Source organism: Apus apus, chromosome Z, assembly GCF_020740795.1.
Source record: "Apus apus isolate bApuApu2 chromosome Z, bApuApu2.pri.cur, whole genome shotgun sequence".
In the NCBI taxonomy this organism is placed as follows: domain Eukaryota; kingdom Metazoa; phylum Chordata; class Aves; order Apodiformes; family Apodidae; genus Apus; species Apus apus.
The window spans coordinates 19569869-19582435 of NC_067312.1; the positions used below are offsets into that span (position 1 = coordinate 19569869).

The 12567-nt window shown below is 44.8% G+C and overlaps 1 protein-coding gene across 2 annotated transcripts in view; it reads left to right on the top strand.

The window, feature by feature from the left end:
* Positions 1-6387: 6387 nt before the first annotated feature.
* The window catches only part of MAP3K1 (mitogen-activated protein kinase kinase kinase 1), a 54223-nt gene continuing 48043 nt past the window's right edge, over positions 6388-12567 (top strand). The window contains exon 1 of one of the 2 annotated variants that reach the window (XM_051643106.1): positions 6388-6431. In XM_051643106.1, the coding sequence (XP_051499066.1) occupies positions 6424-6431 (8 nt within the window). In that variant the 5' untranslated portion in view covers positions 6388-6423. Of the gene's footprint in view, positions 6432-7033; positions 7531-12567 lie in introns of those variants that run through there. The other variant, XM_051643107.1, reaches the window with a different exon arrangement.

A 12567-nucleotide genomic window follows, 5' to 3' on the forward strand; every position in this document is an offset into this window, starting at 1 on the left:
TAAGATGTTAGAGACTGCCCAATGAAGTTAATGTAATGAATATTGTGTTAACATTTGTAAACAAAATCACCTCCAAATCTTCTGTTTAGTGGAGAGGGAAACTAAGAGCAGCAGCTCAGTGGTGCTCATTTGTTAATGAAATTAAAGATAAAATAGTGATGTGGTTTTGAAGTGATCTGATTCGCACTGTTAGTGTCGTGCACAATAAACCTGATTAGGGCATTGTCCTTGAAAAACAGTTATGCAACTCACTGGAAGGGGTTTGTGCAGCTAAATACTTTCAACTCTAAGTGGTTAGTTATGGTCTTTAGACTTGCAAACCTTTGTTAAAAATCTGAAAAGTTCTGGCTTAAGCCACAAAAAACAAGGAAGGTAAGTAATCTGTCAAAATAAATTATGTATCCTACCTTGGCAAGCATTATATTAATTTCTTCCCCCAAATCCACACAAACAGAATCTGTCAAGGTCATTCTTTGCTTCTCAAGACTTTTCATAGTGAAAACACATAGAGTATGTGAAATCAGGTCAGCTTCGTACCCTGACAAAGTTTTCAGGTTACATTATCAGGATGAAATTAAATAATCAAAATTAAAATAGCAAAAAACATAACCCAAATCTATTAACAAAGAAGGAATTATATGTTATACGTATATTTATAGTATGTACTTGTATTTTTATGACATGCAAATTAACTTTCCAAATGTTGAAAATGATCAACTGATACAACATCTATTTTCCATTATTTCAGTATCTAGCAGAAAGAGGATAAGTATGCAGAAAGCTGAGGATTTATGTACTGATTATTTATTGATAGGTGAGATTCATTAGTCTCTACAAACAGCATAAAAGTTGTGAAGGAGCAGGACGTAGCAAAAGAAACTGTGATATAGAGCAGCAAGGGCCCTATGCATGATAAACACCAGGAACAGCAACCAAATTCAAGAAACAGGTTTATACTGTGGAATACATAGAATATCTATTAAATACCTTTTTATCATTAAAACAGATCTCAAGAAAGCTAAGAAAACTGTTTTTCAAAGATGTATTTTGTTTCACAGTATTTATTTTGGAATCCGATGCTCATGCAATATAAAGGTAAGTCTTTTGGTTTTAATACCAATCAAATAGTAAGACTGAGGACTTACCTTTCTCAGAATTCTCTGCTGTCTTTTTTTTTCCAGGAACTGCCTGGGAAATGTTTTTATGACTCCTGGGCTCTTATTTACCTATGTATCCACAGAAGAGAAGACCCTTGAAGCAACACAATGTTGAAAATATTTTGTCTTAGGACAGGCCAATGCCTACTACTCATGCCCAGATTGTCTGGCTAGATGATATCTTGGGGCACTGTGATTAGGTGGTTTTGGAAACACTATTCTCAGGGACTGTTGCTGGCACACAAGCAATAAAGTAGTATTGCACTTACTGCAGTTCCTGGAGGTAAAAAATTTAAGAGTTTAGGAAAAAAATATGCAGACTTTTCTAAAAAGGTGGGTGTGAGAAAGCTCTGTTTGGACATGAAAGACCCCTTAAATATTTTTAAGATCTGTGGTCTCCCTGCCATCATTACAGCAACATGCTATTTGAATCAATTCTGCCACAGTGCCAGAAAATACATAGACTTCACATAAATGGATTGCATGATGAAGTAGGTTCTAATGTCACCGCTCAGTTTTCTTATTCCCTCTGACAGCTGTTAGGGTCTTGGCAAGGTCTGCCTGCTGGATCGAGGAAGAGGAACAGCACTGCCACCATTGCTAGGCATCGTGAATCAAAGTGTGCAGACAGTATTACTGGAGGGACAGGGTATGATGAATAGAAATAAAAAGGAGGGAGTGAATGTGTCAGGCTGGATGCCATTATTGCACTGAGAAATGATTATTCAGATATGCATTGGCTCTGGAGAAAGGAAGTAGGGTACTCTGTGGATGGTGTTCTTGCCAGTGCCTTGCTCTTTGTGATTATTTAGGAAGGCAGCTATCCTGAAGTAGCTGTCAAACTGCATTGATCTTCTCTGTTCCTCTTATACAGGATCCTCATATAGCTTGTGTGGTATGTGCTGGATACACTGGTTATGTGAAACTGTTGGTTTGCAGCCCACAGCCATGCTGAGACACACTAACTAGACTTGGCCTTGTTTTTATGTTTGCTGATGGTTGAATGTTCATGCTATTTTCATGTTACTACCCTCTAGTAACTGCGGTTTATTTTTAGTACTGCTTGATTTCACTGCTAACAGAAGAAAGATGACAGAGCAGCAGGCATACAAAAAGAATAACTGTGGAGTCCTCTTTGGCTGAAGTGAGGAAGTGGTCCTTCTTCTATCATAACCCTTTATGCTCCCTTTCAGCAAGGAAACTCTTGCATTTGTTCTTTTTTAATTTAGACCTCTATAGCTTCCAGTGGAGAAAAGCTTCCACAGTTTATTGACAGCTATGATTATGCCCTGTGGCTTGGTGTCACAGAATCGAAAGAATAATAAGACCACAGACTGAAAGAGATGTAACTGCCAGTGATAGCAGTAGGGTAAAGTAAAATCGAACTATTGCTGGTCTCCTGAGTCTGAATTGGTACAGTTGCTTTCCCCTAGAGAGGGAACAGATAGTGGTGCTTACAAAAGATGTAACTGCTGATCCAGGCGAGGGCTCTGCTGCTAACTTAGTAGTCTGGAAGAATATAAGAACTGATGAGAGGAATAATTTTGGTAGTTCTCCACAAGTGATGTACAAGAGGTTTAACAGGTCTTGCTCACTTCATGACTACACTTCCTCTCAGCAGGGGTTCACCTAGAACCTAAAAAATATTAAATCCCTCAGCTTTGTAGGAGGCCTAAGGTAAGTAAATATACTTGTTACTCAGTTACAACTGGGAAAAGCCGAGTCATGAAAAAATGGAGACTTATTCGAGGTCAGAAAAAAACTCTGCAGCCCAGTTAGGAAGAATATCCAACATCATATTAGATGTCAAAGTACTGATAATTTAAAGACTACCTGGGGTCACAAATTGAACTGATTTTAGTCATTAATGCAAGATGTACAAACAAAAAAAAAAAAAAAAAAAAAAAAAAAATCAAGGCTGCAGATAGATTTCTACTGTACAAGAATTGCAATCTAGTTTGCTGATCGCTCCATTCCTTGTCTGCCTTTCATATTTAAATTGCAAACTCTTTGGAGACAGATTACCTTTTTGCTTTGGATTTTATGGTGGATAGAACAAAAGGTTCCCTAGTTCATGAGTGGATGCTATGGGAATAAAATTGGTAACTGTGATGAACGTGACTAGACAGTACAGGACTGTTAGCAGAAGCACCAGTTAGTTCTCAAAAAAACCCAGAGAAGTGTTATTACGTGCTTTGGCAGAAAATGGAGGTTTAAGTACAGCACTTTTCTTAAATAATGTGTCTGACACCGTAAGATGAAACAAAAATGAAAATGACCTCTAATTCTATGTCCTCATTATTTATTCTGCTTCTCCATTATGCAGGAGAGTAAACAGGAAGAGATTATGGTTTAGGAGCAGGTTTGCTTTCCCTTTCCCACAAAAGAAATAATGAATGGAAGATCAAGGTGGGGATAAGTCTTTCTATACTGTTTGTATGCAGTTTTAAAGCACTTTCTGTGTGTTTACTCAAGACCAAAAGCTGTGTGGACTGTGTTATCTCTCATATTTATTCTGTTTGTGGATGATGATACCTAGGTTATATAGTCAGGGGTATGGCAGATTCCTATCTCTAGCGTGTTGAAAATTGTTGGTTATTCATGACACTGTTACAGGTTTTGTGCAACAAGGAAACCCCTTGGCTTGCAAAAACTTAGTGTGTTCCCAAACAGAAGTTTCTTTGTGTATAATAGTTGATGTTTCAAATGTTGCATGATACCAATTTGAGGCCAAAGGCTTCTGTTTCATAACAAACCATGGGTGCCGTTACTTACGTCTTAGGGGAAACAGGCCCACTGAAAACTGCTAGAAGTCTCATGTTATCCTCCAGAGCTGTATTTTAGATACATGAGAAATTAAATGTGCAACAGGTAACCAAGTTTCTTTCTGAGCTCTTCAGTAAGTTTTATGCTTTTTATAATCAGGTCAACTCACATTGATTAAGTGCAAAAAGGATGTTAAAGAGCAAATCACAATAATATAGACATTTGTCAGCATGTTAAATTACTGATTTCAGAATTTAGTACTTTTAGTAGAGCCTCTATTTGTGCATAAAACTATGTTACCTACAGGCATTGCATTACCTAGTGTTCTGGAGTAAGGCATAGCAATGCTGTACTGCCCTGGTCAAAGCTGAGTGGAGACACATCCACTTGAAACAATAAGGTGAATGTAAGCATCATAGGTAAAATGTAATTTATTGGAGCTGGATTTCAGCCAATAATCAGGGGATAAAAAGACCTTATAAGGTACACCGGGTAATCTTTAATGACTATATAGTGAGTTTTTTCCACTGTTCATCTTATTGAGAAGTAACTAAACACCTTGATAGGGCTGGCCTTACTCAACCAGCAAAACCTTGCCTTAATAGGGATGGTGACAACACATGTCTGCTCTTAATTGTTTCTTACACTAGGGCCTCCCACTGTCCCTGACTTTCATGTTGTGCCCTGTTCTTAGGTGCTTTTCAGAAAGTATTTTACCTCACTACACATGCATGTTCTTCAGAATCCCATTGTTCACTGACATTTTGCCTTGAATTTCTGAAGTTTCCTCCTCCTTTAAGCCTTGTTGGGGCCTTGGCATTCTGGGAGAGGTATCCCCTAGGACTCTGGGTGTCTATCCTGGATGTGTGTCTTATCTCCTACTTAGAGATTTGCTTTTTCTTCTCTGTATCCTTTTCTAGCCAATAGCTAGTAAATTCCAAAAGTTGGGTTGTTTGGGGTTTTGTTTGGGGTTTTTTTAGAATGCTTTTAAAACATAGTTGTTTGGTTTTGTTTTTGTTTGTTTCTGTGAATGTGATTTTATGGTAGAGAAGAACATTTGGAAAGATGTAATTGTGCACTGTTTGTTGTTTTGTAATTGTGCAAGGTTGTTTTTTCTTCCTAATCAAGATTGGAGGATCCTGTATAACGTGCAGGTTACACTGCCAACAACTGGTAATAATATGAGTATGTTTCAACCATCTGCTTCAGAATTTGCATGCAACTAATCTCATGTTGCTTCTAGCAGCAAGTCACATGCTTCGCCCTGCATTAAGTAACATACTCACTTTGACAACAAGGCTTGGTTTAGGAATCTTCCAGAAAAATGTCCCTAATTTATAGTAAGAGCTTTAAGTAAGTGTCAAATACTATCCTTATGAAAATCAGGATTCACTTATCTTTACATGTACTGCCCCAGGCTGCACATTATAAGGGGATACTTAGATGACCAAAGGTATCCAGCTTAACACCTGACAATGAATGCAACTGACTTCCTCACAGTCTTCACTTAAAGATCTTCATAAAGGTAGTTACAGTGTGGCAGCTGAACAGGCCACCCAAGTGATTCACTTAGTATAGCCTTGAGGTCATGGGCGTACTGACATTATTTTGCCATTATATGGAGTATCATTTGAAGCCATTTCAAAGCTCCTTGGGCTTTTGCTCTTGTAAGTCTAGAGGGAAAGAGCTCTTCATATCTGCTCATTACATCCTTCAGCAAAGACTCTACTCCTAGGTCAGTATCTGATCACATACATAAGGTAAGAAAGAACCTGCTCTGTTAGGAGGCTATTTTTCACTCTACCAGTGTTTCTCGTCAGTGATCCCAGCAAGGGGACCATAATAATAACTGTTGAACTAATTAGTTAATGTTACACTCGAGGGATACACAGCGAATTCTGACAAACAAGCACAAGACATTTAGCTACAGCAGAGTGCTTTGAAGCGACTTCTACTGTATCCAAAACCACACTGTCCTGAAAACAATCTGGTACGCATAGCTCCATTTAGTTTTCCTTTCGTGATCCCAGATTAAATCAGCATTCATACAAGCAGGCCCGTGCAATGGCAGCAAACAGCTCCTTCTGACAGCAGCACGCAGCCTTCTCGCAGAGCTGTGAAGTCCCTTCCCCACAGCTCGGAGGCTGAAAGCAAAACCGCCGAGTTGCAGTCGAGTGGAAATCTACACCGAGAGTAAATTTTGCTCGGACCTCCCCAACTTGGCGGTCATGTGATGTCTCCTGCCTTCCTCCTCTCTCCCAGCCGCTCGGGAGCAGCCGCAGCGGTAGGTGCATGCGGCGGGCTCCGAGCCGAGCAGCTAGATGTGCCTGCGGACGCGCGGCTGGAAGCGGCTGTGCTGCGAGAGATGAGCGCTTCCAAGTAGTTACGGGCATGGAAAAGCATCCTCGGGCGGGTGAAGCGGCGCCTGCCCAGTGAGGGCAGCCCCGGGAAAGGACGCGTGAAGGCTGCGGGCAAGGATGTTCGCTGATCCCAGAGCGGAATGAGCAGGTAAGCCCGGGCGCGGCCGCGGTTTCCGCGGGGCTCGCCGCAGCGCAGCCACGCACCGCCGGCATTCCTCCCGCTGCGGTCGGCTCCCGGGGAGGACGTGGCCGGGGGTGGGGGGGGGGGGTGGTGTTGGGAACAGATAGAGAGGGTGTTGCGAGTTGGGGCGCGGAGCCGCCCGGCGCCGGCCCGACTTTCGGGAAGGGTTTCCCCGCACCTCAACCCCTCACCGCCCGGCGCCTGATTCGCGCCGCGGGGCGGCCGCAGCCCCCGCCGCGCTCCCGCACGTGGGAAGGGCGGCGTGGGGGCAGGGACGCGCTCCCCGGCCGCCGCCTCTGCCGGCTGCGGGGCGCGGCCCGTCCCTGCCGGCTGGGCCCGCCGGCCCAGGCCCAGCCGGGCGCGGCTCCTCCAGCCGCCAACACCTGCGCGGGGGCGGAGCCCGCCCCGCTGCACCTCCGGGCCGCCCCGCCCCGCGCCGCCCCGCACCGCCCCGCCCGCCGCCGATCCCGGCCCGCCCCCCGCCCCCTCCGTGCGCCGTTTGCGCAGGCAGCGTCGTTTCCGTGGCGGGTCGGAGCGCTGGCTGCCCCCGATCTCCGGGAGCCCGATGTGACCCGCCAGAGAAAATGGCGGCGGCGGCGGGGAATCGCGCCTCGTCGTCGGGATTATCCTCGGGCAGCGGCGCGGAGGCGGCCGCCGCCGCCGCCTGCGGGAGCCCGAAGGGCGGCGCGGTCACGGGAAGCGTGGCGGGGAGCGGTGAGGAGCTCCTGCGGGAGGCGGGCGGCGGCGGCTGCCGGGAGCAGCGCTCTGACTGGAGACGGAAGCAGCTGCGCAAAGTGCGGAGCGTGGAGCTGGACCGACTCCCCGAGGCGCCCCTCTTCCTCGCCGCCGCCCCGGCCGCCGCCTCCTCCTCCTCCTCCTCGTCCTCTCCGGAGCCCCCCGAGACGCTGCTGCTCCACTACCTTGCCGGGCCGCCGCGCTCCAGCCCCGCCAGCCCGGCTGCCTCCCCCGGCCGCTGCTCCGAGCTCCTGGAGCCGCCGCCGGCGGGGAGTGCGGCGGGGACCGACCCCGCCGCGGAGCAGAGGATGGAGCCGTCTCTGCCCGCGAGGTGAGCGGGCACCGGCAGGGGGTGAGCAGGGCTCGACCCCGGAGGGGCGGCTGGTGACAGCGGCGGGGCTGTTCCCGCAGGGGGAGCTGGGGGTGGACTCCGGCGCCCCGCTTCCCCTCCGCGGGCGCCCGGCCGCCGCCTGGCCGCGGGCCGGCAGCGGATGCGGGGGCGGCGGGACCCGCCCGCGGAGCGCAGGGCCGGGGCACAGCGGGCAGCCCCTGCTCCGCCGCCTTCCCCCGGGGCACGGGGGCACCTGGTGCGTGGGTGCGGGAGAGGCGGCCGCCGGCCGGGCCGCCCTGCCGCCCGCAGCTGTCAGCGGCGCGGGGCTGCGCGGGGCCCGGCAGGCGGGGGAGCGGGTCGGGTCGGGTCGGGCTGCGCGGGGGCCGAGCCGCGGGGGGTGGCGTGCGTGTTTGCGGGGTGTGCTTTGTGCTTTAACTTCTGCCCCGGAGTCCTGGAAGCTTCGAAGTGCGAGCTCGGGGTGGGTGGTGGTGGCGGCCGGATGTGTCAGCCATTGGGTCGCGGGGCCAGCCGAGCCTGCTGGCTGCGCCCGCGACGCGGGGTGCGGGGTGCGGCGCGGGGCCGTGCTCCTCCGCCCGGCCCAGCCCAGCCCCTGGCCGCCCCCCGCGCTGCCCCGGCGTTGGCTGAAACGGATTTGAGTGAATTCGTCGTTATTTTTTTAACAGGACTTCTCCGAAGTCTTCATTCCAGTTTGCAGCGTCGTGATGCTGCAGAACTGATTTCTTTAGCTCTTGGCAAGAGAGGGAAGAGGCTTTCAAGCATAAACCTCCTCTCTCGTTTTCCAAGAGCAAGTGATTTTGTGGTTGGTGTAGTCTAAATGATGCATTTCAGTGGTCTCAATTAGCGCCCTGCTGTTTGTAGCCCGTATTTGCCCTCCGCATGTAGTACTTTAAGTCTGTTTTCTTGAGTGTCTTTTAGAACTGGCCGTATTCTGCTTCTTTGATACGTGTAGAAGTATTCAGGGTGAAAGCAAACTGGTGTCCGTGGTGTTTAAACACTTCAGAGCACATTCCGGCTTTAACGTGCACTTGCTCGGTCTGACTAGTATTTGTGTGGCAAGGCACTGCCGTAGTAGAGATACAATTCTGATGTGAGCTTAGCAGTTTGTTTTGGATTTCTTGGAAGGTTTGATATGATGTGAATTAAGTAGTTTAAAGACTTTATGGTAACGTCCAAGGGCCTCTTTTAATGCTGCCTTGCAGTGTGTCTGGCTAATTATTTAAACATTCTGGTTTGGAGACAAGGCTGTATTCTTTTTGGTTGTGTCTTGTGTCATTTAAACCTCAAAGCATATCTTTTAAAAGTTGACTTATCTTGGCACTTCTGTAATAAAAAACCTTTTCTAGACTAATGTCCTGTTTCTATGAATTATCTGCAATTCAGATAGATTTTGGTCCATTTCTAGGGCAGCATAAAAATATTTGGTATTGTATGGTCATAACATACAAGAAATGTCGCTGTACTGACAAAATTATTAGTGGGAAGTATGAAGTCTTTTGGGTAAGGGGAAGTAAGGTATGAATTTTAGCAAGTAATTTGTCTTATGACTCCAACACCATCTTTGTTTGCATGAAGTAATGAAATTGTAATGTACTGTATCTTGTAATACGATTGTAACCAGTTTCATGGCTTTCAAGGAAAAGAAGGAAATGTTGTTGAAACATGTTTAAAATAACTCAGTCCTACGGCAAGTGAGATGTAGGCTTGACATTGGAGGTTCAGGAAAGTCAATAAATGTTGCATCGGTGCTGAAACACTGTGTCAATCTATGCTAGTCAGTCCTACAGCAGCAATGACAGAGCAGCTGTGGAATTTTTTCCTTTCGCGTGGACAGTTTTGCTTACTTCTAAGTACCTGCATTTGGACAAGTCAGTGTTTTGAACATGTGTACTAGTTAAAGCCCTTCTCCTAAAAGTTCTGACTTTTGACTAGGAATGTTAACAAATCATAGAAAATACTAAATGCCAAGTGCTTTTCTCTGCAGTATTATAGTGAGATCGTCATGTTTGCATTTATCATAAGAACACTTGAAAATATATGGCAATGTTAGTTCCTCAGAAATATCCTATAAATGCTCATGTAGAATACCTCGGTAATTCCATATGTTGTGTTAGCAGCAAATAGACGTGAGACAAAGTTCTACTTTGTCAGGCCATAATAAGAATTTAAAAACATCCACTTGCCCGTTTTGTAGCATTAATTTACTTACTCTAGGCGAAGGAGGAAGGTTAATTCGTATGTGAGTAACAGTGTATTACACATCAAATGTGTGTATGCAGCTCTTGCCCAGACATTTATTAAGAGGCAATCTGAAGGACATAATCAAAATAATGTATTATATGGAGGTTTTCTATTCTGTTTTTAAATACAGTAGTTGTTACTTTCCTGTAAGGATCTACTGTTAGTTTAAAGATTCTATGCTTGCTCCAAAGTCCCCCTATCAGTCTCTTTGGTATTACGGTTACTTTCTTTTTCAATAGATTTTCTGTTTATACTGGAAGACCTGCATGAGCTTCAGAATGAAGCTGAGAAGGGAAATTGACTCTGCTGTTAAGTCCTAAATGTAAATATTGCCTTTTTTCTTTAATCTCTCAAGCATTCTGCTTGTCAAGGCTGTAGAGCAAATATTTTCACTAAAAGCTGTGAAGGTTGTAAGCTATCTTTTTATATCACTGTAAAAGGAGGCGGGAGTTTCTACTAGGAAATGCAGCTTCAATGTAAAATGCTTAGACCTTTTATCCCATACTGGGGGTGTATTGATTTGTTTTGTATAAAAAGATCCAGACAGTGATAACTGTAATATGATTTCTTCTAACTTGAGGGAAGTCTATGAAGGTTAAAGGCACCTCCATCTCTGTGACATTAAAAATGTTCCTTTAAAACATTCAGATTATATAAGTGATGTTTATTTGTGTCTAAAATTGGCGTAGTTGACTTATTACATCCCCAACTACAACAGTAGTTAGGCTGCAGTAGCCATGTTTTTGTAAAAATGAAACACAGGAAATGCTGTAATTAGTCTCTTCTGTGTACAGTAGCTGTGTACTGTGTGACTTGCCTGAAAATGCAGTGTTTGAATATGTATGTGCTAGATATGGCAGACTTGTCAGATGTTTCAGCTGCAAGACAACCTTTATAGATTTCTGCGGTTGCAGTTTGACACCTGATAGAGACACCAACAAGACACTGAAACTAATTATGACTGTGTGTACAAGTGTACTGGTAGTCAGTTTTAGCTCTACTTATCATAGCACCTTTGATGCCTTTCAAAGGAGGACATGAGTACTTTAACAGAGCACTGGACTGAACAGTGGGGGTGGGAACAGAGGTATTGCACATACAGTGAAAGCACAGCATGGCCAAGGTTTGACTTGCTCTTTTGTTATTATTACTTTTTTTACTGAAATGATAATAACTTTTTCTGGTTTGATTGTCAAACTGCAGCCAAGGTAAAAAATACAGCTTATTTTTGACCTTGACTGTTCTTAGATGAAGTAATATATAATTTAATGTGTTTTAACCAAGCCCATAATGCTGGATATTTTTAACTGGCTGCTTAAATAAGCCACAAATTTTTCTGCTTCCTGTTTGAGCTGGATGCTACTGTGAAAGAGAATTCACTTCCTACCTCTTCTGTTCTCTGTGGCTTGAGTATACTTTTGAGAGAGGGTCACCCTCTACCATGTCTGATTTTTATCACTTAGTTATTGCAAGTGGTAGGATTCTGCTTAAATGGTCTGATCTGGTATGGCAGTTTCTTTGTTCCTATGCAAAGTAAATAGATTGTAACTAACTAATCTGGAGCTTTCTGTCTCATTGGATTTAGTGTGATACTAAAGGTTCAGTCTTCACTGTCACTTAATGGAGTCTAAGGTATAGCTCAGTGTGATACCTGTGTGTAGACATGTGCAGCTGAGCCTTAGCCAAAGGTTGAACATGTTGAGTACAAGATCTGGAGTTTTTCCTTCTGTATGATGGGTTCGAACTTCAAGAGATCTTTTACTGTGCTAATGCATTTGTTGTTGTTTAAAGTTGGAGTAAAGGTAACGGTGCAGCTGTTCAAAAGTTTATCCTGGTGCAGGAGAGGATGAAGTGGAAGCGGAAGCAAGTGGCTGGGGGTTGGGTGACTGTGGGAATGCCTCTGTTGGCTTTTGCTGGGTTCCAGTATTGGTGAAACTGGGCTTAAGTGTGTTTAAAATAGAAATTATATGTTGCTATGTAGCTGTTCTTTAAACAAGCTTGTAAAGCTAGTTTTCAGCAACAGTGGTGATAAGAAAAGGGATCTGGTTTGAGTTCCGAGTTTCTAATGCTAATCTTGGTGTTCTCTCTGAAGACGCATGGGTTGTCTTATTTTACTTTTTATCTGCTCTGCTCTCACTTAAAATTCTAGAATTACAGTTCATTATTTTGCTTGAGGCAAAGTGGACAGAAAGCCTTTAAGAGAGCTTCATTACTTGTCTCTAGGTGACTAGGAGAACATGGCTAAATGGAAAGTTGCTTTGTTGCTTCCCTCCCTTTTTATCTTTGCCCGGAGGCTGAGTGTGCTGCCTGCAGGACCCTTACGATTTCCTGTCTCACCACGCTGCAGAACTGGAGAATCCGGCTCTGTCGTGAATAGTCTTGATTATGTTTTTCCTATAAGATATGTTTGGGGTTTTGGGGTTTTCTTGCGTTTTGGAGTTTTTTGTTAGTTTCTTGGTTTGTGGTATTTTCTTGTTATTGTTGTGGGGTTTTTGTTTTGTTTATTTGTTGTGTTTTAGAATGATAGAATACCAGTTTGGAAGGGAACTCAGTGATCATCAGGTCCAAGCTTTCCAGACAAAAACATCTCCCACTTGGCGTTATTTTTTTTGAAGGTCACTTTCGTTGGAACTCAGCTGAAAAACGTCCTGCAAAAACAGCAGCTCTATTTACTTGATACTTAAGAGATATTGGGAATTGTTTACCTTCTGTCTGGAAACAGATGAAATACTTTTCAAATTGTCTTCATTAAAGCTGATAGAGCCATCGCTCCCTTTC